Source organism: Eptatretus burgeri, chromosome 8 (assembly GCF_056783735.1).
Source record: "Eptatretus burgeri isolate ZD-2024b chromosome 8, Ebu_testis_v1, whole genome shotgun sequence".
NCBI classification, from domain to species: Eukaryota; Metazoa; Chordata; class Myxini; order Myxiniformes; family Myxinidae; genus Eptatretus; species Eptatretus burgeri.
Window position 1 is genome coordinate 54,009,807 of NC_140968.1, and position 27,170 is coordinate 54,036,976.

The 27,170-nt window shown below is 41.1% G+C and overlaps 1 protein-coding gene across 5 annotated transcripts in view; it reads left to right on the top strand.

The window, feature by feature from the left end:
* LOC147021764 (uncharacterized) overlaps positions 1-27,170 on the top strand; it is a 55,603-nt gene that overhangs the window by 499 nt on the left and 27,934 nt on the right. For 2 of the 5 annotated variants that reach the window (XM_085892075.1, XM_085892076.1), the window contains exons 2-6: positions 5,675-5,768; positions 9,802-9,880; positions 10,428-11,410; positions 15,395-15,526; positions 18,906-18,941. In XM_085892075.1, coding sequence (XP_085748201.1) covers positions 9,830-9,880; positions 10,428-11,410; positions 15,395-15,526; positions 18,906-18,941 — 1,202 coding nt within the window. In that variant the 5' untranslated portion in view covers positions 5,675-5,768; positions 9,802-9,829. Of the gene's footprint in view, positions 1-332; positions 354-5,674; positions 5,769-9,632; positions 9,652-9,801; positions 9,881-10,427; positions 11,411-15,394; positions 15,527-18,905; positions 18,942-27,170 lie in introns of those variants that run through there. The other 3 variants (XM_085892077.1, XM_085892078.1, XM_085892074.1) reach the window with 3 other exon arrangements.

Genomic DNA, 27,170 nt, shown 5'->3' on the forward strand with positions numbered 1-27,170 from the left:
CGCGTTTTACGAACACGTACCCGTCTTTACCGAACCACCCGAAGTGCGGTTCGCACGTTTTTTTTTTAATAATTGTTTTGCGTTGTCAGCGCATCTCCTCATTATGTCCTGGCTCTGAATGCGAGACGATACATGAAGTTATCCTTCTTAAAAAGAATACACATCCGAGCTGCTGCTCTCATGATTCCCACACTTGGTTTCCATGGAAACACCTGCAGGCGTCATGTTTTACGTACAAACATTTTTGGAATTCCTTCATTGGTCGAGGGATACTTCAGCAGCTCCTGCAATGGGACTTTCAATCTCTCCAGGAATACATTTTCAAGTTTGGAGATGTTGATGACCAGCCGAAGGTGCCCCAATGCTCTCCAAAGGGTTTTTTTAATGAATTCTCCAGATATATATATATATTATACACACAAACCTTGTGTATTTGTTTGGTTTTTATACAAGTTTCCATTTTGAGAAGATGTATGCTTTAACACCATGCAGCAAGTGCAAATTGATGCACCTTCGTGTTTCTTTCCAGGCAAGACTTTATGCTCGATATTTGTCGAAGTTCTTTTTTTGCTTGTGCAGTAAGTTGAAGACCCTCAAGGTGCATAAAACGTGGCAGGCGTGAGTTGCTTGAAGCCGTGTGAGGAAATTAATGCAGAGACGCTCCATAAATAATGAAGGTGTCATCGCAATGTTGCAGTTTCTAATATGATCTTCATCCCGTGTGGCCGTTGCTCTGCATTCCGCTGCTGTTTTGCATCCATACCTCATTGAGGTCATTGAGTTGTTCTGTTTTCTTCATGTCGTGTTGATGTCCGAGCATTGCAGTGTTGCATAAAAGCAATTTAATGCACATAAAATACCATTTATACGCCGGTCTTTTATCCGAGATGCAGATTGAATTTCCAATTGACTGTTCTAATCAAGTCCTTATGGTTATTAGCCCCCGGTTGAACTTGGCCCGAAATGGGGGCTTATGGTTTGGGTCTCGTCCATCCATCCGCAGCCATGTCTCGGAAATGTATAGAACGGTTTTGTTCAAACTTGACACAAAGACAATACGTGATGTTATACTTATGCACATCATTTTGTTTCACGATTCAATCAAAGATGGCCATTTTAGTTGTAAAAACCTGATGTTGAACACTTCCTCAGCCATTTCTCAGTTGTACATTTACCGATCTTGTTCAAACGTATCACAAAGAGAATGAGTGTTGACTTGCGTAAGCATGTCATTTTTGTTCGAGATCAGATCCAAGATGGCCAACTGGTGGCCATTTTGTTGCTTAAACGTGTCCCCAACCATTTCTTGGACATGCATGGTCCAATTTTGTTCAAAGTTGGCAAAGCATAGTACATGATGGCAAACACGTTCACCTCATTTTATTTTGCAGTCTGATCAAAAATGGATGACTGGTAGACTCGTGGCCATTTTAGTTATAAAAAACAACAACCTGGCATTGAACATGTCCTCAACCATTTTTTTGTACATGCATTTTCCGATCTTGTTCTATTTTTTCATGTCTATACTATGAAACATTTTTCGAGAAAAAAAAATTCTGATTACTCTTTTTCAATTTCAGCCCAACCACCTTTAAGTACAGTTTACAAAAACTGATCAGACAGCATTTTCAACTGAATGATAATTTTGTCTTGTCTACAGTTAAATAATTTATTTTATAAATAAATTGTTATGAAATGTTATATTGTTTGTGTAATTCAGGATGTCCCCCCCCCCCCCAATTTATGATCATTGCATCTCTTCTGTGCAAAATTTGCATTCCCAATTGAAAATATCATACATGTCACTGCCTTTCTAATCCGGCCGAGCAACTGTTGGTCATGACCTTAGCCTGAGACTGGTTTGAACCAGCTTTTAAAACTGCACTACAACCAACCTCAACCATCAAATGAGGCAATCAGAATGAGCAGAATCCAACCCTGAGAACAGGTATATTTATTAACAAACAAATGCTCTGGGGAAGGATTACATGAAGCAAAGATTCTCAATAATGAATACAAATGAATTGATAAAATCTGTTAAACCTTACCCAAAGACTTATTACGCACCCTCAAAACAAACCAAGCAAATGCATATTTCTTTTCGATTTTATATTCTGGCCCATTCATTCACCTGACAAGATATACAAAAGTAAACACAAACAATCTCAAGAGGTCACTTTCAAACCCAGAGGCAAAGCCATGCAGGAGTTCTGGGCAGGTCCCTTCACAGGGAAATTGCTCCATGACCAGAGAGAGAGAGAGAGAGAAGTGAATGCCTGTCCAAGAAATAGTTGAGGATGTGTTCGACACCGGGTCTTTTTTGCAACTAAAATGGCCGACAGTCGGCCATATTGAATCTGATGTCAAAAAAACAAATGACGTGCATATGTGTTGTCTTTGTGCCAAGAAGAATAAAATCAGTTGATACATAAGCCCCCCTTCCCCCCCCCCTACCGTTTCGAACCAAGTCCAACAGGAGCTGATAAACTACTGTGGGAACAATTTACATCATGACAATTGTGGTAATAATTATGTAAATGAACACAGGAGTGATGAACACACCCCATCCGCATGTAGGAATAAGTGACTAACACCCTAATTTCCCTTAAACACGGCATGTTTATGATGACGGAAATACGGAAACCTCTGTATAGGTTGTTTAAATTTTTTTAAAGGGGGCCTGAATGAAGCGGGCCCTACACTTAGTATCTGCAGCCCTGAGAACAGAGCATGGAAAAGGCAGAGGGTACAAGACCCAGAAGGAGGTGGTAGAATACAGAGAGAGACCACTGACCTGTCTGCCATGTGGAAATGATAAGCTCATAGACTCAGCTTCATCACTGGAGATACCAATGATTTTGAAGGCCTTGGTTTCCATGGTGTCAAGCTGAACAAGGTGTGAGGCAGGAGCATCAGCCCAGAGTGGAGAGACATATTCCAACAAGCTACGGATGAAGTCCTTGCAGGTGGATATGAGTTTGAGATATGTCATGGAAAGACTGCACGACGGAGGATGTCCAATCAGTGACTGGCTTTGGAGGCCAATTTTTAAAATATGTGGTTTGCCCAAGAAAGATTATGACCATTTTTGAACTTTTCTGAACTCTGCAATGACTGCACTGAGGCTTCTTGTAATGCATCAAATGCATTGGTTAGCAGTTCCTGTCTGTAATGTCCATTTTGCATTCAAAGTTGCCCTTTCTCTTGCAGTCGAACCTCCCCCCACTCTCCAAGCCTTATCATACTGACATTAGGTTGATATGTGATATTTTCTCGATGGACACCTTCCTCAGCTTAGCCGCATCGTTGAAGGATTGCCAAGCTGCACAGAAATCCACTTCGAAATCCCTTTGTGAAATCACTTCGATCTTTCTGCCGAACCATATTGTGGTGTGAGTGGCATGGTTAATCATGCCCAATTATACTTTACTTTGTCATGTTATGAACCTTGTTGTGGTTCATCAGTATGTCTTAATTTTGCTGCAGCCAAGATGAAATGGTCATTGGTATTTTTTAACCTAACATGAAAGATTGCAAAGCAAGTTAACCCATTCAAATCACAATGACTGATACCAAAAAACAGTACATACTCTAAGGTTAGGGAGGTTGAGTCCAGGTTAATGTAATATTGCATGTCATTATTTTGAGTATTCATATGTTTTGTTCAAGTAGAAACTGCAATTTATACGTTATTACATGTTTGAGATACAACCAATCTCTGTCCTTTGTATGATGCTAATAAATACCTTTCATTTATCTGCAGCTATTTCATTGTACCTGCATTGGAAAGATAGCTTAGGGGTAGTCATATTCGCCTTTGAGTTATTTAATCTTGGTTCAGTTCTAAACTCACTATAAACCATCACCCTGTTACCTCACAGGCAAGGTGATGCATTCCTGAGTTTGCCATCCTTCAGAGTCACATGAACCTTTGTGTCCTTTGCTGGAGTTTGCTGGTAAACATTTCCATCCCACGTTCCCTTTCAAAAAAGTCGGCCATTGTGTGCTGGTACTCAGCCCAAATCCCAATCCATACCCAAATCCCTGGAAATGCATGGATAAACCAGCCAGTGTAATCTTTGCTGAGAGATGACTTCAGCAGCACTGACACTATGGAAAGATCCTCTGAGGAAATACCTGGAAAGACGTATTGCATCACACTTTGTTATCTCCGCCGCCGAATGTGGACGTAGGTTATGTTTTCATCCCTGTCTGTTTGCTAATTGCCGGAATCCTTCGGATTTCCGCAATTATGTTGGTCGGTTGTGTGTGTCATTCTGTGTGTCTGTCTGTTTGTTTGTTTGTGTGTTTGTTTACCCTGTAGTAGCCACACCGTTTCAGCGATCATGACCAAACTGGGTACAGACGTCGGCCATGGTCCAACTTAGACACTTGTCGTTTTTGGTGAATCTAGGTCAAAGGTCAAGGTCAAGGTCACCGAAAAACCGAAACTCTTATTTTCGCAATAACGTCCGGTAAAATGGTTGTATCGACTTCAAACCAAATCCAAAATGTGCATCTTCCAATACTGCATCCAACCATATGTCTCATTTGGGTGTCACACCAACACCCTTCTTAGCGGTCGGGGGTCGAATGTCAGGGGGGTCGGGTCAAAACTTTCAAATTGCGATTAAAAATGCCATTTCAAGTCCGATTGACTTCCAAGTTATGATCATGACCAAACTAAGTGCTATAACTCATTAAACAGTAGCACTATCAAATTATAAGAACCAAATTGATTTCCAGGTTTTTGTTTTTTCAGAGATCATGGAGATATGAGAAAGTTATTCCGGCAAATCCTTGCTCAACGAGCAATTTCATTCGTTTGTTTCTCTATGAGCAGGATATCTCAAAAAGTTATGTACGGATTTGGACAAAATTTGGTGGGCAGGTTGGGTGTGCGTGACCAAGCCGAATTTGTGAGATGTTGGTGAAGATCCGGATACGAAGACGAGAGGTTTGATTTTTTTTATTTTGTTTTGGTATATTTCAAGTGATTCTTCACCATTGAGAGAGATGGGGCAAAAAGCGATGTATTGCACGATATTTCAATAAGTTGTGGACGGATTATGACAAAACTTGGTGGATAAGTTGGGCTGGTGACAAAAAGCCAATTAGATTTTGGTGTGTGACAAGGACAAATGGTCTGGATGCAGCTCTGGCCGATCAGTGGGATACAAAACATAAACTTTTCAGCCTGAAAGAGGTATGCACTCTTCCGAGTGTTGTTTGAGTTACCTCCGCCACCTAAGGTGGAAGGAGGTTATGTTTTCATGTCTGTTTGTTTGTTTGTCTTTGTTTGTCTTTGTGTGCAGGATATCTCAAAAAGTTGTGTACAGATCCGGATGAAATTTTGTGGGCAGGTTCGGTGTGTGACGAGGACAAATTGATTCGATTTTGGTGAAGATCTGAATCCAGATACGAGAATTATTTAATTTTTCAAGTGATTCTTCACCATTGAGCTGTTAGGGTTAGGGTTAGCTATTGTTAGCTATTGCATCTATTGCAAAAAACAATGATATTTTGCATGATATTTCAAAAATGTATTGGGCCCGATATGTTCTCATGTTCTCATGGATCAGGCATTGCGTGGCGAGGTATGCGCTCTTCCGAGTGCCCTTATAGTTTTATTTCATTTTCCCCTTTCTTCTTTTATCTTTTTTCTTTTATGCAGACATCTTTGATTTGATGAAAGCAGAACATGGACGTTTTGTAACCTCATTGTGACTTCAGGCCTTGTTGCCATGAGACAATGGCTGGTCAAGCAGGTGAGCCCAGCAGCATGCAGTCGTTTAATATTATGGTGATATTACAGTTTCACTTCACAGTGAAAAGGTGCATAATGGCAGCTACCTTTATAGGATCTTTGTCAGTTTCTATCATTGAAGAAAAAAATGACATTTCAATTTGTGGAATGTTCATAGGAGTAGTCATATTATAGCCACCAAAAACCATTTTGTATGAATTACTTCATCAGTGCCATTTTAAATCTCTTGAGTGAATGGTTGCAGATGATTCATGGCCTAATCCACTGACAGGCACACAGCAGCTGCATCATTCTCTGCTGATCTGGAATTAATTAGATGTTTGTTCGTAAACCAATGAAGTACTGCTCTCTACTATCTGCTTGGTTGGTAGCAGAATCACATTAGTCTCCCCTGGTGCCTGTGGAATCCAATGCATTCAACATTATTTGAATCTCCTCTGATGAAGTCGATGCACAAGGCCTATTGCTCTCACATCGGAGGCAGTTCAGGGGACTATCTGTTTTTTACCACCTTTCCTCTGGTCAAGCTTCCTTTGTGGTCTCAGCTCTCCCTGACTCTCTTCAGCTTTGCAAGGACATGCACACATTCTTCCAGTAAGCCCCTCTCCGATTAAACTTCCTAAATCCAGACGCTTTGCCCTCCCCCACTCTTTTGTTACTCTTATTTCATGTACAGTATGTGGAACCACCTTCCTGAGGCCGTTCAATCTCTTCCCTATCCCTGGGCTCTAGGGCTTCAAGCAGGTGGTACACTAACATTTCATGTCATCCTCCAACCCTACCTGCTTCTCTGTGACCATCATTTACCATCCCTAATGCAACTTTCTCACTTACAGGTCACTGTGTTCCCTCCCTTCTTTTTTTCTATCCTCTTTTCTGTTCATTCATTCCCCTGCTTGTTGAGTCCAGGTGTAACCACACTGTCCCACTGTCAGGTAATTGCCTTTTTACCCTCTGTCTTCCATGAGCCTTGATCTTGTATTTATAAAAAGAGTTTCTGTTCATCACATTAGTTCAGAAGTGGATAGTAAGGTTGGTAGTGTTGGGTCTATCTCTCATATGAGGTTCGTTATAATTTTCGAAACAAAAGTCCAGTTCTAAGTGAAACCACCCTCATATTTATTACTTTCATAAATGATGGACTTTTGACACCACAATTCCACAATACCCCTCCTCATACACCTGATACTCGTGCATTCCCCTTCTTTCCCATCCCTTACCCCTTGACTCTTTTCAACCTTAATTATCTTCTTTCCTCACTTCTTCTACAGCTCCTTACACTCCCTTCTTTCTCTCCCTCTTATCTCCCCACTCCTACTTTTTTGTTCAATTTTGAACTCTCAATCCCACTCCCAAACCCCCCCTCTTCACCTACTCGATACATAAATGATCCCTTTAATTGTCTTTCTTGGAGATCTGCCATGCCTCTGTGATATTGGGATTTGGTAATAGATAATAGGGAGGGTTAAAGCATGTGACACAAATATGTATTTTTTATACTTACTTGTATAACTGTAATGAAAAGACCATCTGGCAAACCCTCCCATCTACTTTCTTAACAATACTATTGAAGAAGTTCAGTCACTCAAACTTTTGGGTCTCACTATCATCCATGATCTTTCTTGGGCATACCACATTTCAATGTGGCCTCCAAAGCCAGTTACCGACTGGGCATCCTCCATCTTGCAAAGTCCTTCCTTGGCACACCTGAACTCTTATCCACCCACAAAGTCTTCATCTACACATAATGGAGTACTACTCTCTCCTCTAAGATGAGGCCGCTGCCTCACACCTTCCTCAGCTTGATGGCATATAAACTGTGTACTTCAAGATCATTGGAATCTCCTGCGATTAAACTGAGTCTACGGGCCAATCACATTGCTATCACAGACAGTGAGGTGGTCTCTCGGTCTTCTACCGCCTCATTTCTGGTGTTTCACCCTCTGCCATATCTGTGCGTGCCCCCCCCCCCCCCATGAACCACCCAAGTGTCTGCAACCACAGAGAACTGTGAAGCTCTCAAAATCCAGGATCACATGGTCACCTCCACTCCTTCATTTCTCTCTTTCCCCACCTGTGGAACCAATTTCTACATTCTCTTTAATTTCATTCTTCCCTCCAGGTCTTCAAGACAGTTGTTCACCACCTACTCTGATCACCTCCTCTCCACCCCCAAGCCCAACTCCTTCCAATTTTCCAGTTTTCCCTTCCTGAGAGTTTACTACTGTATTAATCTTATCCATCCCCTCTACATCCTCCCCTACCTCTCATTCTTACCCACATCCCTTGTTTGTCCGTCTCTGTCTATTTTGTTGCTCGTTACTGCTGTTGGTGTTTTCCCCCTCTCTTTCTACTGTTCCTTTTGCTATGTTGCATCCTGATCTGTTCTGTGTTCTACATCTTCCATGAGCCTCGGCTTTGTATGCAAAAAAGATGAGATGAGGTTGTTGGAGAAAAGGAAGGATATCATATGAACTGGGATGATGGATTCCATGACCTTGCTGAGGATTGGAAGTAAGCTGAGAGGTCTGTAGTTAAGGGGATCAGTTTTTGCACTTTTATATGAAGTGTTGTGATGTTGGCAGATTAAAGTCTCACTGACATGAAGCAATTCATTCTCATTTGCAAATTTTCAGTTCCACACTGAAAAAAGATTACTTAGTTGGCATGGGTTTTTCGAATATTACTGGCCAAAGGACATTGTTATTAAAATAATGTCATTTTGAAATTTGAATAAAGCAGATATACATGGCAATGTGCAACATGCAGGGTAATGGATATGATGTCAATCATTTGAACAGAATCTTTTGTTTCTTAACAATACGAGCAATCTTGTTCCAAACATGCAACACGTTCTTCTGATGCATACCTTTATTTGAGTGGTGTAGAAGCAACTGACAGCTCTATAGAGGCAAAAAAACAAAACCCATGAAGTTGTGTGCATGAAGCAAAAACATACCTACTGCTGAAAATTCAAAACACCTCACTGCACTGGAAAAACGTGGGAACAGAAATACTGTACTGTAAATTGTGGGGACTTGTAATACTTGTAATACCCTCCCCCACCTGGAGGCGGTGCTACATGATACACATTTACATAGAGAATTTGCGTTCCCCCTTCTCCCCCGTGCCCCCCCCCCAAGACCACCGGTGAATATAAAAACACCCTATACATTAATTGGGGTCATGCTGATCCTATGAAGCAAGTTTGGATGTAATCTGCCCATAACTGTAGGAGGAGTAACATCATACACAAACACCAGTCCATGAATTATCATAACAATATACCATACAGATGGGTGTTTCTTTGAACTTTGTTCTTTAGATTGACTGATTTCTACATTTATGGTTGTTGATGCTGCAAATAACATGATCATTTGTTTGGGGATATTTTCACGATCTGTGAATTGGCTTCTTTTATTATTGTCTTTACTGACTTGTTTTCAAAGATTTGTTGCAAATAGAGCCTCTGGCAAAAGCAGGACGTGCCACCCCTTGTTTTCAATTTCCAAAATGTGCATTCTTTTAAAAATTCAATTCCTGTGACGCACTCGACATAATTAATTAACTCGCTGGTATGTCTGTCATTAGATAACATGTACATATATGAAGTCATTTCACAGCTTACATTTCACAGAAAAGAAAAAAACAATAACCTGTTTATATAAACACTTAATAATAAATCTGCAAAATTTCCCTGTACATAAAACATTTGATCCTAGAACAGGTTTTGCCTTCCACCCAGACTGGAAAAGCAGGCTTGTGTCAGGTGTGTATGACAGCATGAGATCTTTTCCTCCCCACTAAAGACTGGTGTGTCGATGACGTTTGGACGATGCATTTTCTGTCCTAGATCTTGTACTGAGGAGTTCTATTTGTCTTTGGTAATTTATCCAATGTGTCCTCAGTTCCGTTTCTTTTTGAATCCACAATGTAGCATCTACAATGATTTGAACGTTTGTCAAAAACCAAGCTCTCTCTGATCGTCTTGTCTGGAATTAAGCAGAGCATGGCTTTTCTTTTTCTTTTGAAAGATTGGCCACAAGAATTGTGAATAAAAGAATGAATAATGGAACAACCAGTGCTTTGTCGGGAGACGAAGTTTCATCCAAGGTGAGCTCTAAAAAAAGTTTTTTTTTTTTAATTTTGACCATCATGTCTCTTCTTAATTTTGGGCACTCTTGAATGTTCTCATTGTGATAATATCACTCTTGCGATGTATTATTATAATTATTGAACTATCACCATTATATGTCTTGAACATGTATTTTAAAAAATGTATTATAAAAGCATCGTAAAATATACAGTATATTCCTCATTACAAAATACAGTTTTTGTGGTTATTTTGACGATTCATTTTGCTCTCGCAACCTTTTCATGATAATCCATTGTATCTGCCAATCACTAAATTAGCTGTACGGTTAACCGTTAACCTTGACGTTATTAATCATTGACTTGAGATTACTTGCTGTTGAACATTACACAAGTTTAAGAAAAGAAAACGATGAAGCGTTACATAATTTTTGGAAAAGTTAACCATGTGATTTAATGTAATCAGAGATTATGTAAATGTACAGGAGTATTCTTATCATGGTTGTGGTGTTTTTGCTGTGATTATGTTTCGTGTGCTTTATTCGCCAACATTTGTTGTCCATTGCAGGCTGTTGGTGTGCCAGACAGTGTGTACCTTGCCTCGGAGAGTCTTCCCATTGATTGTGACACGATGCCTGATGAAGATTTTGGAGGGACTGTAAATTCGGTGCAAAGCTCTGCAACAGCATTGGATGCGATAACATTGAGAGACAAAAGTCATGTTCTTACTGAAATAGGCGATGATCTTTCAAGTAATCAAACTTCCATCAGAGCTGAATCTTTTGCAGTCTCTGAAAATACAAACAATCTCAATTCAGATGGTCATTTTTCTAAGACCAGGGGTGACCTTTTTAATGACGTAAACTTATTTGATGTGGATGATTCTGATGTAAAACTGCACATCACCTTTAATGAGTCAAATAACTTGATCGATGTTTCTCCTCTTAACTCGACTTGTGTTGGTCCGCCAAGTTCTCAAGACTTCCGGGCAAAATACGAGTCTGACAACGTTCCATCTGAGAAGACAGAATCAAATTGTAATACTTCTTTCTCGACTCCACAATGTGAAAATGAAGAAATGCTTCAAAGCTGGCTGCTTATAGACAGAGACGCTTCTCAGGGGTCTTTTCACGAAGGTGAAGAAATTGAAGCTGAAATTGCAGCTTCAAAAGAAGATGAAGTTTCAAACGTTTCTTTCATGCTTCCTGCAACGACTTCAATATCAGCAGGAAATAATAATGCTTCATCTGCAACCTGCCAACAACCGATTTCTCCCAATAATTCTGAGAATTTGCATGAACGTCATTCTTCTGATGATGACTGCAGTCTTGTCAATAACCAAGCTTCATCTGTTAAGTCAATTCATGGTTCATCTGTTAAGTCACCTTGTATACAGATTGAGGATTTTTCTGAAGACACACTTCAAGACAATGAAGAATTGACAGTGAAGGAAATAAATGCTGAGGATCACTGGTTATCAGCTGATTATGAGCGTGGGGCCATTTCAAGAAGAAATACTACTTCAGGATTATTCTGCCTTTTGCCTTCAAGGTAAGTTATGTAACAAAGCATAATATGTTTATTATTTACTGTGTCAATTACATTTGATTCTACTGTGTAGTTTACAAAACGTTTCTTCTTTATTTTGGTGTTCCATACACTTTTTTTCGAAATTCTGGGTGTGTTGGGGTATTTTATTTTGGGTTTATACACCCCATAAAGCCTTGTTCTGAGGGTGTCTTTTGGTGTTGTCAGACAGTCCTGGACCGCTTTTAATTTTCATTTGTTTGTTGTATACAGTTTCAAGTAATATGGGACTTTCAAAATGACGTATGAGTGCTAACGATGCATTTCACACATGCGCTGTGTGGGCATTTCCAGTGACTCTTCTGCTATCCGGAGCACTTTTAACCTGCCGTTGTTAGGGAGAAATCTATAATTCAAATCGTCTTCTAAACATAATATTCAGCATTTAAATGAAAGAGTGGCAATTTCTAAATGAGCAACCAAAATTGTTTTGTTCCTGGATGCAAATCGGACTCATGAAAATATAGGAGATATGAGAAATGTCTGTGGATGAGAGGTGTCGAGTTCCTATCATTTCCTGTTAATACAAGTGAGCTTTTAGCAATAGATGCAAAAATCTAGAATAATTTATCTTGTGGCTCTGGAACCAAATAAACAATATATTTATAACAGCCCTCACAGCTCCTACTCTCCTTCCCTCCCACCAACATGATTAACAGCAAACATCGTTTTAAAAGTTGATTTTAAACTTACGCTGTGCATTCACAAGCCTCAGATATGATCATTCCATCACTGTTAAGGAGCATCCAAACCAGATACAGTGTTTGCCTGATAGATCCAGCTTCCACACAAATAATAGCTGGCACAAGCTCCATGTATTTTCACGTCGGTGAAGATGTCCTTTGTTGAAGAGTTGGTACCGACGCACAGCATTGTCTATCCAATTGCAGATGTCAATCAATTAGATCACCAAGCCTGCCATGATCACAGGCGGTACTCCTGCAAAGTTCAAAGTCCATTCCCTGGTAGCGATCCGTCAGAAGTTTTGGTAGAATATGCTCATCCACAATCCTTGGGGCTTTGCATGGGCCGACGTCATTGGGATTTTTGCAGTCAGGAAAGTGGCAAGATCTTAACTTTTAGGGCTAACTGAGAAAGTTATCCAACTCTTTTGTAATACAAAGACACACCCATTTCTCGCCAGTACATTTTCAAGTATTTTCGGATTCTTTTGGAGGCTTTGTGAGCCATTTTAGGGAACAAACCTTATCTTGCATGCATGACATACAGAAACTTTCCCAATTCAGCATTGCTGCTAAGGGGTTATATGCATACACGCCGAGCATTCTGGGGCAGATAACGTAATTTCAAAAGTCCCGTATTGTCTCTCATTTGTCTGTGCTCCTCGTTTGTTTATCCCTCTCTACTTCCTCATTGATATTTTGCCCTCTCTTCTGCTGTCTTTTTCTTCAATGAGGCATGGCATCTATTTTTTTGTAAGTGACATCATGTGTTTAATCGTTGTGTTTTATGGTATTCCATGTTAACACACTCAACAAGTACATTCAGTTGATTTAGCTTTATCCACTCATTCATTTGCTGGTCACGTCTATGTGGATATTAGTGCAATTCAATGGATATAGCTTCTAATTATTGTCCAACATGACCTTTTCCCACCATAGATTCTACTGTCTACCACATTTGTCTCGTGCCTTCTCCTTAACCATTCTCGTTTGTTCAGTCCATTTGAGTATTTTGAAATCCACTTTGTTTTCACTCGTCCCAGCTTTTGCTTACCTTCAAAAACGCCCAGCACGAGATTTTCCTTCTTCCTCATTGTCCCTGCCTCATATCTTCACAATGCCTTTCTCGATACAAGTCCCTGTACTAAATGACTCTCTAACAGCAGACTGTTGGACAGAGACTGCTACACTTTCATCAGCTCTTTCATCAATATCATACCTATTCCAATCCCTCCCCTATGTCTTCCTTTTCCTGTTCACTCATTGCCTTGCTTGTTGTATCCACCTCTTGTTTCACTATAGCTGGGACAAAATCCAAATGAACTGAATCGTAACTATACATCTTACTATTTCTTTGGAACTCTGTTTGGAAGTGTATGTTTGCCCTCAGATTGCTTCTTAGGATTCGATGTTTTGCATACAGCAATAGCAGAAAAACATTAAAATAGCTTCATCTTTCAAGAATGGCAAACGTTTCTTTCTAGTCATATTATGCTGTTCTTTCTTCTCCTGGAAAGCTGTGATATGTCTTTCCTTTATCTGTCTGTTCATTTTTTTTCATTTCTAAAGCCTCCTAATGTTATTTTTCTCCCCCGAACAATAAAGCAAATTATGTTTTCTCTCATAATGTTGTCTAGTCGACTGTTGTGCTCAAACAAACTGCTGTTCTGTTCATGTTGTTTGTACAAGTTCGTTGATTGAGCCACGTGACTCACAGGCTTAGTTTGAGAATCTCCTTGCTGGAGGGACATGGTGTCCCATGAATATTTGTCTGTATCTGATGCTTTAGTTGTGTTTGTGTAAGTTCTATGCTTTATTGATCTGTATCTTTCCACGAATGGAATAATTTTTAGCCAAACATTTTAGGCCTCAGAATCTTGAAGATTCCATTATTATTATTATTATTATTAAATTAATTACTTTTGGGGGGTTTTGAACTCTTTAAGAAGTGAAATGACAAAGGGAAACAGGTTTGCAGACAAAGGATATTTTGGGGTGGGGGGGGAGAAGAGGTCATATGCCAGGAGGGAAGGGAGAGAACCTATGAGTACAAATCAGCTTGTGTTGAAGAGATCATGGATGTGTATGGGCTGCACATTTGAGAGATTAAAGTGAGGAAGATGAGATATTTCAGACACAGGCAGACAATTCCACATTGAGGGGGTGAATGAATGTAGGTGAGTAACCAGTCTTGATTTAGGGTGGGTAAGCAGGAAAGAGAGAGCAGGAGGAAAAAGGCCAGATGTAAGCTTGTATAAAATAGAGCCAACAAATCACTACTGTTTGGAAAAGTGGAAAAGTGTTTGGAAAAGTGGCTAGGTGTCCTCCTCTTGTCTTGAGATTCTGATCATACGGAAGGCCTTGTTTTCGATCATCTCAAGAGGAGTAAGACCTTCGACCCTTTTTGTCTTTTAGATCTTCAAAAATTTCAGACCATTTAATACCCTTTTAGACCCCTTTGGACCCTTTCAAACCATGAGAACCCTGAAGACTCCTTAGACTCTTTTATACCCTTTAACCCCATTTAGGTATTTAGACCTTCACATCTTTCAGACCATTTAATACCCTTTAGACCCCTTTGACCCTGGGACCCTTTATAGACATTATCCGACCCTTTAGACCTTAAATTACACCCTTTAGAGTTTAGACTCCTTCAACCTTTTATGATTCTTTGCACCATTTCAACCCTTTAGAACTTTTTAGACCTTTCCACCTTTCCACCTTTCGACCTTTGGACGTTTCGACCTTCAGACCATTTGACCTTTACAATTTTTCAGACATTTGACCTTTACACCTTTAAAATTTGACCATTTAGACCTTTCATTTGAAATCATTGACCTTTAATTTAGTACACGCTTCCATTTATTTGCCATACAAAACAAATTTTGGTGAGGCTCTGCAATCTCTGACTGTTCTTTCGAGTTGATATAATGTATTTCTATATCTCATCATGTGCCTGAAAAAGTGTTTTGTACTCTGGTGGGCCTTGTTCAGATTTGTTGCTGTGCTCCCTCACCTTCCTCTTTTCATTTTTGTTCATTCTCCTGTCTTTCTCCTCTGTTGCTTCTCTTCCATGAGCCTCGATTTGGGTGAAAATATAGCAATAACAATGAATGTGTAAAATAGAGCTGTCCCATTCTACCACTGTTAGGATGAATATTTATGTTCGTTATTGTTGTATTTCCAATTGAGTAGCAAATATACCACCTTGGAATTGGATATCCGATGACTCAGCTGAGCTCATCCTGCAATTCATGGTTCTCAGGATGAGGAAGATGCAGAGCTGCCAGAGCTGCGATGAAGATTCTTGCTCTACGTCATCATGTCGTTCATGTGGCCTGATACTGGAGGGGTTTAAAGAGATTAACAAACGTCTTGATCGGCTGCATCTCACTGGGTATGTTCATTCTGTCCTGAGTTGCATTATGTCACGTTGTGCATTTTCATAATTATCAGAAACGTCATTTGCTGCAATGCATGATTGTGTTCGAAAATGTTTAATTTTAAATTTTATTTGAGAGGAAATAGCTGAGATTTTTCAGACATTTGATTTTTATTTCTTATTCAGTCGGGAGATTTCTGATGGCGGTGCCTTTTTCACACATAACATTTTTGATGCCCCTTCCAAGTTGTCCTGATGGTATTAATAACCATGGAAGAAAATGAAGGGGGAGGTGGGTATGGTGTCATTAAAGGAATGCAAGTGATATCCGGAGCAGAGAATAGAAAGGCGAGGATGAAAGGGGAATTTCCGACTGATGGTTGATGGTGGTGGGAGTGGGGGCAAAGGGTGGGGAGGATGTGAGCAGGTGACTACATAATATAATTTTGCAGTTTTTGTATCTAAATCTAAATCTAAATCTAAATATCTAAATCCTGTTGAAAAATTGTGCTAATGCACATAAACAGCCACATACTGCAGATCAAGCAGAAACGTCGAAAGATCAGAGAGAATACAAACCTTCAAAGAGGAAACGGAGTTTCTTCCATATTGGTCGAAGGAGTTTGCCCAGCTTAAGTGGGATAAAGCGCAAAACTCAATGTTTTGTCGTCTTTGTAGGGAATTTCCCAAACATGCAGTCAATGATAGACCTTTTTTTTTCTTGAGACTGATAACTTTCAAACAAGTTCTGTTAAAACTCGTGAGCAATCTAATCAAATGGAAGACCAAATACCCAGACACGGAGAGGGCACTCTCAACATTACACCACCCAGTCTGGTATTGATCGCAGATGCGGAGCGGATGTTATAACCATAACACCACCCAGTCTTGACTCTGGTATTGATCGCAGAGACCTGTCAGTGTGTTTTGTGTGAAAACTGTTTTATGCTTGGAAAGATGACTGAATTTACTGATTTACAATATAATCTAAAACTATTGTGTAAAGGTATGAGTTTCTGAAGGGAAGCAAATCGGGTGGTCGCTGGTTGCGTTGGACAGGTGATTGTTCTGTACATGTTATTTAGCACGTTTTCTCTGCGGGAGAAATTTAAGTGGCCACTTTAAACAGGTGGTCGCTTTGTAATGATAGTCCTTCTCAGTCACCAGATCTGAACCCAATCGAGCATTTATGTGATATTCTGGAACGATGCTTGAGACAGCATTTTCCACCTCCATAAAACAGGTTAGGGTTGATTGACTTTCTCGTGTTAAAATGGTGCCTCATCCCTCCTGCAGAATTCCAGACGCTGGTGGACTGAATGCCATGGCGCATACAGGCCGTACTAGCCGCACGTGGTGGCGCAACACCCTATTAAGTGACTTTACATTGATGTTTCCATTTTCCTGTCCACTACCTGTACCTGCACAAACAATTTGACAATTTCCACAATGAACCATTGTCTTTCTTTGAGACATTTGACATCTCTAAATTGCAACATGCCTGAGAGGCTATGGCAGTCTATTGTGACAAGGAAATTGAAAATCTCCTTGAGCACTTTGCAGCTGTTTTACCTGAGGAGGAAATCACAGAAATTCCAGATGACTGGTCTGATCTAAAAATCTGTATGGCAGCACACAGAGGAGGGAATCTTCTGGATTTATACAGTGATTTGATCAGAGGGAATCCACAACATGAGAGTCACGTCCTTGTTTTGGTGTCGATGCTCCTGACTCTCAGTCCATAAACTGCCTCCTGTGAAAGGGGGTTCTCCCGCATGTACCGGGTGAAAACTGCCCTTAAAACCTGTTTGTTGCATGACACTTTGAATGATATATTGCAAATCTCATCATCTGGATGTGAAATGAATCAATATTCACTGCAGAAGGCAGTAGAATATTGGTTTTTCTCAGCCAAAGGTACCAGGCATCTGGACCACAAGTCCCCAGTATGGCAACGAAACCCCCAACAAGGCAGAGCAGACCCAGCAGCCACCAGCTCAAGTACTACAGGAGCAGGAGGACGAATCCTCAGATTCGAGTAACAGCAGGAAGTCCCGGTGGATGAAACTTCATTGGTGGACAATTATGACGTACTGTAATTGTTTAATATGATCCTGATTCAGAGTGTCTTTCTGATCATACCTAATGGAGAAAACTACTCTTTGTGACATATGGGAACACTATCAAGGCTTGTAGGTAGGTTGTTGTAGGTGTACTGTATTCACTAATGCTCAATCATCAAGCAACCGTTCATGGTTAATTTCGTATTAATTGTTCAATTAATAGAGAGAGAGAGACAGACAGACAGACTAAAGATAGACACTTACTTTTTAAAATGTTTTATTAACTTGAAAAACTGCACTGTGACTACAGCAGAGAAACAGTAAGAGTTTAAATGCTGAAAGGTAATATTCTGTCAGAAAATGACATAACTTTCAGGACATGCAAAATTTTTAAATTGGGCTTTTAAAATTTGAATTGAGTTGAGCAACTGAGAAGAAGTTGAGGGCAACCAACTCTTTGGTGAGGGGTGCCCAGGGGGCAACCAAAATTTTCGAAATTTTGTGAGCTCTGAAATGGTTGACTCGTATGACCCCCAGTCAATGACTCCAATACCTTTCCCTCCATCAAAGTTAAGTTAACGCAGCTCTTTAGTTTTCCAATGTTTCCCTTGAGCCAGAAAATGATGGTGTGATATTTTCTCCTCTCCAATCCTCTGGTATTCATCCCGACTCCATTGAGCTATTGAAGATATTATTAACATCTCACTTGTCTGTACTGTTCCCTTTGTGAACACGAAGATGCATATTATCTGGCCATGGTTAAAAGGAGAAGAATTAGTTTTCCCTTAGCTTTCCAAGCTTTCTCCATACTTATTCCACTTCCCATGGTAAGCAATCACTATTAAGGGTGTTGCCATCGCATGCTGAAGCCGAGGCTTCAAAGATAGCCAAACCATCACAGTTTCTCACAAGCCAACGTCGAACGTTTAACATCTGCCTGTGTTCCTGTGGGGTCGATTGCCAGGCCAGTTATAAAGCAGGATTACGATGAATTTATATTGCTATTTTATTCCTATTAGCGATTAACTTGAATTGCAGGATTACTATGAATTTTTACATTGCAAGTTTCCTTTCCCAAATATTCCTATTTATTGATGTTTCATACATGTTGTCACATGTCTAAAAGAACACAAGATCGTGCTTTTCCCTGCCTCCTGAAAATAATAAAATACCGACTTGCTTTCAATGACCGATACACCAGTTGGTTTATAATCGGTGTGCTTGTTTTGTTTGAAAGGCCACATAATTGCTTTTTTGGCTAATCTTTATGCGACTTAGATGTAATGCATAAACTTCGTATTTGAAACAATAACCTCTCTTTTATTTTGTAGCCCAAGATGCCGAGTGTCTTCAGGAACAATAGCTCGGTAAGTAAAGTGTCTGATAATTATAACGATTGATTGTTATATCTGGGATTTTTATGAATTGGCCTCCTGGAATAAGCAGAATAATAATGCCTCGTTCACATCGTGAACTTTGTCTCTTTGGAAATATCCGAAGCCTCACTGCTTGTTTCTGAATCCTGCCTTCAATTGGGCCAGCAAAGCATCCCTAGTGGTATGCTTTTCCACCTCAATCATGAGAGTGAAACAGTTGGAACAGAAACAGCATCACATTCCCAATGCTGGATCATCACCCCTGGATGCCTGTTGCACTAAGGAATGGTGAGTGCAGGAAAGGCCTCATCTTGGCACTCTTACAGGATTGAATTTTGCTGATGTTTTGGGCAGAAGAGGATACTCGAGCCAAATTGCTTCCTGTTCAAGGAATGAAAAAGTGCTCAGTTGCTTGTCAGTAAGTTGTAATCCAGGGGTGTGCATCATTTTACAAAGGAATCTCAGGGTAATATTCGAAAGCTGAAATATGAGTAGATGCAAATTAAAGAAAGGTATGCTTGCACCAAAAGCAAGCCGTCGCCGCAAGAAATTTGACATCTTTCTTTGGAACAGAACTGCAACCACGCATCACATGTATGTCTGGCTATGCAGTCACATCATCCGTTGTGCTGAAAGGAAGTTGAAATAATGTACTCTTGTACTCTGCTTCAGATTGGGACAGCTGACAGTGGTTAATGCAGTTAACACTATTTGGATTTGAATACCTTGCATTGCAAACGAGGCATAACTGACTGGAATTTGTCATTTATTAGCAAGTTCAGGCCATGTCTACATTAGCGCAGTTCCACTGTCACATGTTCTGTTTGTTGCGTTTATTTTTGTCCGAAGGTCATACCAGCATGAACTATAATATGTTTAGCAGATTCATAAACATGAACATCATGCTTACTGGCTTGTCAGGGCTGATATCTGTAAGCTGACATTTGATGCAAGACATATCCTGGGCCAAGACTAAGGGATTGCATATCCTACTTTTGTATATTCTAAAAGCACCTGCTTCCTGTAGGGTGGGGTCATGTTATCATTAATTATTAATACTACAGCGTAGTATCTGCTCTTGTTCTAAGTGTGCAACATGTCCTTCTAACATGTCCCTTTATTTGGGCAGTGTATAGGTAATAGACCGCTGCCTCGCTCGCTCCCCAAAAGTAATAAAAAAAAAACAATCTGGGTTACGTGCATGAAGCAAACGCATACGTACTGCATTTGTGTATAATCCAATACATCGTGTTTATATAGCTCGGATAATTCAAATTGCATCCCCTCACCTTTCATCCCAAAGGAAGAAAATTCCAAGATGAGTGGAATTTTTTTTTCACTCTCAAAACTCGATGGAATCTAAACTTCAGGAACCTTCAGGGTGTCATGAGTAATCCCTGAAAGTTTGAGATTCCTAGGTCAAATCCTCTTGGAGGAGAAGATGAAATGTACAACATACATGCATTCTTTCCCTTCATTAAATATTAATTGTGAAAAACACCTGATCGAGTGCCAATAGACTCCAACCTGAGTGTCAATGCAGTTAACATTATGCAAGATGCCCCAAAACTGGAGACTTTAATTTAAGTTATTTTATTTTATTTAAATTACGAGTTTAAATTAAAAATGTGAAGAATCATGCTTATAGCTATCAAAAAATAAGCATGCTTATATCTATAAAGAGCTCGGTCTCATCTAAATTATGCTATATGTTAGGTAAAAATTATGTTACCACGCTAACCTGTGAACCAGTGATTGGATTTTGACCAAACTTGGTATAAATATGCAGTGATGCAAAGATGAACTGATTAGATGGTGGCATGAAGAGGTGAAACGTCAAAGATCAGAGTCCATGATAGGTTTTCTTTACTGCGATAACTTAAGAACGGCTAAAGGGATCTAAGTCAAAATTGGTACAAGTATGTAGAATGATGTACAAATAAACTGATTAAATTATGGGGTCAATAGGTCAAAGGTCAGAGGTAAAGTCAGGTAAAAATGTGATATTTGAGAACAGCCAAAGGGATTTAAATCAAACTTGGTCCAAGTACGTAGAATGATGTAATAATGTGGGTGGAGGCATATCTGTCAACGTCACAAAGAGTTCTTGTTCAGATCCTGGTACTTGGTCAATTTTATAATTACCGCATTATTTAGACCAAAGTTGTTGGGTACTGACATCTCAATTAGCAAAGGCGTCTTTTCCTTTCTGTATCTGAGTACTCTGTCCAGTCACAATGCTTTGTTTTCTATGTTCATGCTTGATGGGATGTTCAGTTCATACTTGAGCACCATGTCCTCATTTTCAATGATCGGTTTTGGTTCATGCTTCCATGGTTTTTCTGAGACTGGGATATTACAATTTTTGCAGAAGTGCCAGTAGATCACTCTGCATACATCGTTTTGCCTTGGTGTGTGCAGCTGTTTTTGACATGTTTTTTTTGTGTGTCCAAAGTCGAGGCTCATGGAAGAGCTAGTACACTGAACGGATGAGGCCATAACAGATAAAAACAGGCCGCAAAACACACAAAATAGAATGCAAAAGGAACAGTAGAGACACACAAAAGGAACAGTAGAGACACACAAAAGGAGCAGTAGGGAGAGACACAAAAGGGAGAGATGGAAACACCAACAGCACAGTTGAAAGCCAAAATAGAGGGAGACTTGGACAGACAAAGGGTGTGGGGAGGAATGGGGGGCAGGAGAAAATGCGTAGGGTGGACAAGATGGATACAGAAGGAAACTCCAAGGAGGAAATACTGCAAATTTTGAATCAGGAGATTGGGGTAGGGTTAACGAGGGAAGAAAGAAATTATGGTTTAGGATTGCGGATCAACTGAGATGGTGGTGGACAGTGGTCTTGAAGACCTGGAGGGAAGAATGAGATTGAAGAGGATGTGGAAGTTGGTTCCACAGGTGGGAAAAAAAGAGGAACAAATGAATGGCAGTGATCCTGGATTTAAAGAGCAGGTTGTGGGTCACCAAACATGTTCTGAAATTTTATCAATATGATTATATGTGCTTTAAATAGTTCGATGCAAATGATTGTGGTTGCCTAACTTTTGGGAAAATTAATGAAATTTAACTCCGAAGTTGTTATTTCTCGAGGCTGCTGAAAAAAACAGCCGCGTGCCATATATGGATGTTGACATCACGTTCTTCCAAACAAAGCGGACGCTCACTCGCTCATTGAAGAAGTGTCCAGTTCAGCGGGCCGTTCTTTCACTTTTTACCCCTCAGCCCGAATTGGGCTGAAAAAGGGGTATTGTCGTCATAAGCGTTGTCCGGGCATCCGGCCGTCCGTCCGTCTGTCAACTTTTGGTTTCCGTCGATTTCGAGGAGAACGCCTTGTGCGATTAAATCCATTTTTGCAGGGTGTGTTGGGGTTGAGTAGAGGAAGGTTCCTTTCGAAAATGGGCATGCTGCGATTTTCAATGTGGCCTCCATGGCAGCCATCTTGAAATTGGTTTCCATCGATTTCGAGGAGAACGCCTTGTACGATTAAATCCATTTTTACAGGGTGTGTTGGGGTTGAGTAGAGTAAGGTTCCTTTCGAAAATGAGCGCGCTGCGATTTTCAATGTGGCCTCCATGGCAGCCATCTTGAAATTGGTTTCCTTCGATTTTGAGGAGAACGCCCTATCCAATTAAATCAATTTTTGCAATGCGTGTTGGGTTTGAGTAGAGGAAGGTTCTTTTCGATAATCAGTGTGATGCGTTATCCAATATGGCGGCTAGGGCAGCCATCTTGAATTTGGTTTCCGGGCAATAACTTGAGAACGGCTTGACAGATTGATTTTATTATAATGGGGGTGGTTAGAGGAAGGTTCCTTTCAATATAAAGCACAATCCGATATCCAATATGGCGGCTAGGGCAGCCATGTTGAATTTGGTTTCTGGACAATAACGAGAACGGCTTGACTTATTGATTTCATTTTTGTGTGATATAATGGGGGTGTTTAGAGGAAGGTTCCTTTCGATATTCAGCGCAATCCAATATCCAATATGGCGGCTAGAGCAGCCATCTTGAATTTGGTTTCCGGATAATAACTTGAGAACGGCTTCACACATTGATTTTATTCTGGCGAGGTATAATGGGGTTGAGTAGAGGAAGGTTCCTTTCGAAATTGGGCGCGCTGCGATTTTCAATGTGGCCTCCATGGCAGCCATCTTGAAATTGGTTTCTGTCGATTTTGAGGAGAACGCCTTGTCCGATTAAATCCATTTTTGCTGGGTGTGTTTGGGTTGAGTAGAGTAAGGTTCCTTTCGAAAATGGGCGTGCTGCGATTTTCAATATGGCCACCATCTTGAAATTGGTTTGCGTGAAGGGGATGAGGGGTTACGCCCACTTTGCGGTGATATTTTTTACCCCTCAGCCCAAATTGGGCTGAAAAAGGGGTATTGTCGTAATAGGCGTTGTCCGGTCGTCCGTCTGTCAACTTTTGGTTTCCGTCGATTTCGAGGAGAACGCCTTGTGCGATTAAATCCATTTTTGCAGGGTGTGTTGGGCTTGAGTAGAGGAAGGTGTCTTTCGAAAATGGGCGCGCTGCGATTTTCAATTTGGCCTCCATGGCAGCCATCTTGAAATTGGTTTCTCTCGATTTTGAGGAGAACGCCTTGTCCGATTAAATCCATTTTTGCAGTGCATGTTGGGTTTGGGTAGAGGAAGGTTCCTTTTGATAATCAGTGCGATGCGTTATCCAATATGGCGGCTAGGGCAGCCATCTTGAATTTGGTGTCCGGACAATAACTGGAGAACGGCTTGACAGATTGATTTTATTTTCATGGGGGTATAATGGGGGTGGTTAGAGGAAGGTTCCTTTCAATATAAAGCACAATCCGATATCCCATATGGCGGCTAGGGCAGCCATGTTGAATTTGGTTTCCGGACAATAACGAGAACGGCTTGACTTATTGATTTCGTTTTTGTGTGATATAATGGGAGTGTTTAGAGGAAGGTTCCTTTCGATATTCAGCGCAATCTGATATCCAATATGGCGGCTAGAGCAGCCATCTTGAATTTGGTTTCCGGACAATAACTTGAGAACGGCTTCACACATTGATTTTATTCTGGCGAGGTATAATGGGGTTGAGTAGAGGAAGGTTCCTTTCGAAATTGGGCGCGCTGCGATTTTCAATGTGGCCTCCATGGCAGCCATCTTGAAATTGGTTTCTGTCGATTTCGAGGAGAACGCCTTGTCCGATTAAATCCATTTTTGCTGGTTGTGTTGGGGTTGAGTAGAGGAAGGTTCCTTTCGAAAATGGGCGTGCTGCGATTTTCAATATGGCCACCATCTTGAAATTGGTTTGCGTCAAGGGGCTGAGTGGTTACTCCCGCTTTGCGGTGCTATTTTTATTTTTTGTACTGGATGGATAGGAGTGCTGGAAGCAAAAGTTATGTTGGTGGAAGGGATGTACAAGGGAACAAAGGGAAGAGTTTTGGTTGGTCCTGGGATGTCTGAGGAGTTCAGTGTGAGCATCAGTTTGAGAAAGGGATGCTCTCTCTCAGCACACTCATGTTTATCATGGTGATATCTTTCTGTCTGGTAAGCTTGAAGTTGAGCCTGAGGGGTATTCTGGGGAGGATGTTGTTTGTGGATGATCTGACTTGTGGTGGAGAGTGGGCAGGAGATGCAGGAAGTATTTGGAGTGTGGAAGGAGGCATTTGGGAAGCATGGGCTGAAGATATGTCTGGTGTTGGCTTAATGGTGAGGGTGGCGGGCTTGGGATCCTGGGGTTCTGAGTTCAAATCCCGCTTGGCTGTTGAGTTAATACCAAGTGGGGTTGAGTCAGCCTGTCGTCCTTCCAAGGTTGGCAGAATGAGTACCAGCTTGCTGGGATAATTGAGCCATTTGAGTATCCTGCGTCTGAGCGGCTACCCGTCCAGGATTGTGCCAATAGCCCAGGAGACCGCTTAGGCAGCACCAATGCTTTGCACAGAGTATGGTCCCAATGGATTTGGATTTAATTGATTCCATCCAACCATTGGGACCATACTCTGTGCAGAGCATTGGTGCTGTCTAAGCAGTCTCCTGGGCTATTGGCACAATCCTGGACAGGCCGCCACTCTGACACAGGATACCAGCATGCTGGCATTCATTTTGCCAACCTCGGAAGGACGACAGGCTGAGTCGACCCCACCTGGTATTAATTCAACAGCTTACTGGGATTTGAACTCGGGATCCAAAGATCCCAAACTCACCATCCTAGCCATTAAACCAACACCAGGCATATTTAATTGATTGATTTGGCTGAAAATGAGTATGGAGAAGACTGAGGTGATGTGCATCGAGCAGCAGAGAAAATAAATGAATATCAGGTTAGAGGGGAAGGAGATCAGACAGGGTCATAGGTTTGTTTATCTGAGGAGAACAGTGACCGAGGATGGTAAGTCGTAGGCAAAGGTGTGGAGGAGGATACAGGTGGTGTGAATATGTTGAGGGCAGTGGAGGGAGTAATGGCAGACAGAAGAAAGATATCAAGGAAATTGAAAGGGAAGGTTCTGAGGTCATGTGTAACGCCAGCCTACCTTTACGGCCTGGAGGCAGTGGCGCTGACAGAGAGACAACAGAGGCTGCAAGTTTGTGAGAACAACTGGGTCAGGAGGATTGCGGAAGTGAAGAGGGTGGATATAAGGAAGATGGATGAACTGAGGGAGGGGATTGGTGTGCAGATGAGCTTGACAGGGAATTTGGTGAAATGCCAGCTGAGATAGGCTGGACACTTGGTGTGGATGGGGGAAGAGAGAATGGCAAAAAGAGCAGATGGGTTGAGGGAGCAATGTAGGAGGAAAAGAGGTGAACCACAGTTGAGATGAGAGGATTGTGTGAGGAGGGATATGAGTAAGGTTGGGGTTGTTGCAGAGTTTAGAGAGTTGACTGAGGACAGGAGGAAGTGGAGGAGTATTGTGATCAAGGTAGGACATTGGCTTGGTGCCAATGGAGCTCACCCTTTATAAAGGGAAGAGGAGGAGAAGAATAATTTTCTGCCAAGTTTTTGTCATTCGGTGTGAAGAGCTTTAAATTGTCCATATACAGTTGATGTGTCAGCTTTCCTGTTCCTTTGGATGTTAGGGTGTATCCGTGTCGTTGCTCGTTAACAAGATTACTCAGTGAGTCCAAGGCCAGACAAAACAGGAAAGGGGGGGGGGGGAGGCATGCGTTCTTTCATTGTGCTAAAAAATGAAAATATGAGCCAATATTAATAGCAATGTTGCAGATGACATGCTCTCCACACTGCTACTCTGGCCTTGGTGTATTGTACTGGACTGAAAAGTACCGCACTGTGCCTTCTGTGTGGACAAAGAGCAACCATACCAAACACCTGGATACCACCTTAAATTCTGCATTGCACACTATCACTTGGACACGATAAACAACACCCATACCTTTGTTGCCTGTGTTTTTAAACATTCCTCCATCTTATACTTGCAAGCAAAACAGAATACATTACAAATATCACCTTACCCAGACCAATCTAAATCTCCCCATCCACAAAAACTTGAAAAACTTGGTATGTTCTTTTTGTTCTTGGTAACTCAGTGGGTGGTACATCTAAAATCCTGCCAGGTATTTTGGAACACAGCCAGGGGCCTCAGCGACTTGTGATTTTAAGTCCATAATCAATGGTTGACAGCACTGGGAAAATCCCAACATCATTAACGAATATGTGATTCCTGATCAACAGAAGAGCCTCCTGGATTTTATCTACCTTGGTAACAGTGGTGTACATTAAACCGGTTTTCGCACACTCCATTTTTGGATGGCTCACCATCTGCACAAACAGAATACACAGGAAGGTCTAGTGTGCGACTGTGGGAACCGGACCATATCGTTAACCACTGCAATTTGCAAAATTTCACCGGGGTTATGCCATTCAACTATGCAGCCGCAATTGATGTTATTATTTTGCTGTTAAACCTGCACTTGGATTTATGAGCTGTTGGAGCATCCGTTCTGAGTCTGGGAGGTCGTGGTTTAAACCCAACCTGGGAGAGTCGTAACAAAGTCTTTATAAATAGTACATGCTGATTCCTTGTTTGACACTCAACATTTATAAAGGATAGAGTACAGACAAACAACCATAGGTTGGCAACCGTTCCTCATTTTGCTCATTTTGGAAAGGATGACAGGCTGAGTCAACCCACATGGTGTTATTGGGCTGAAACAACGCGATGTGCTGAAACTCCATACCCGAGGATCTTAAGCCAGCCATCGTAACC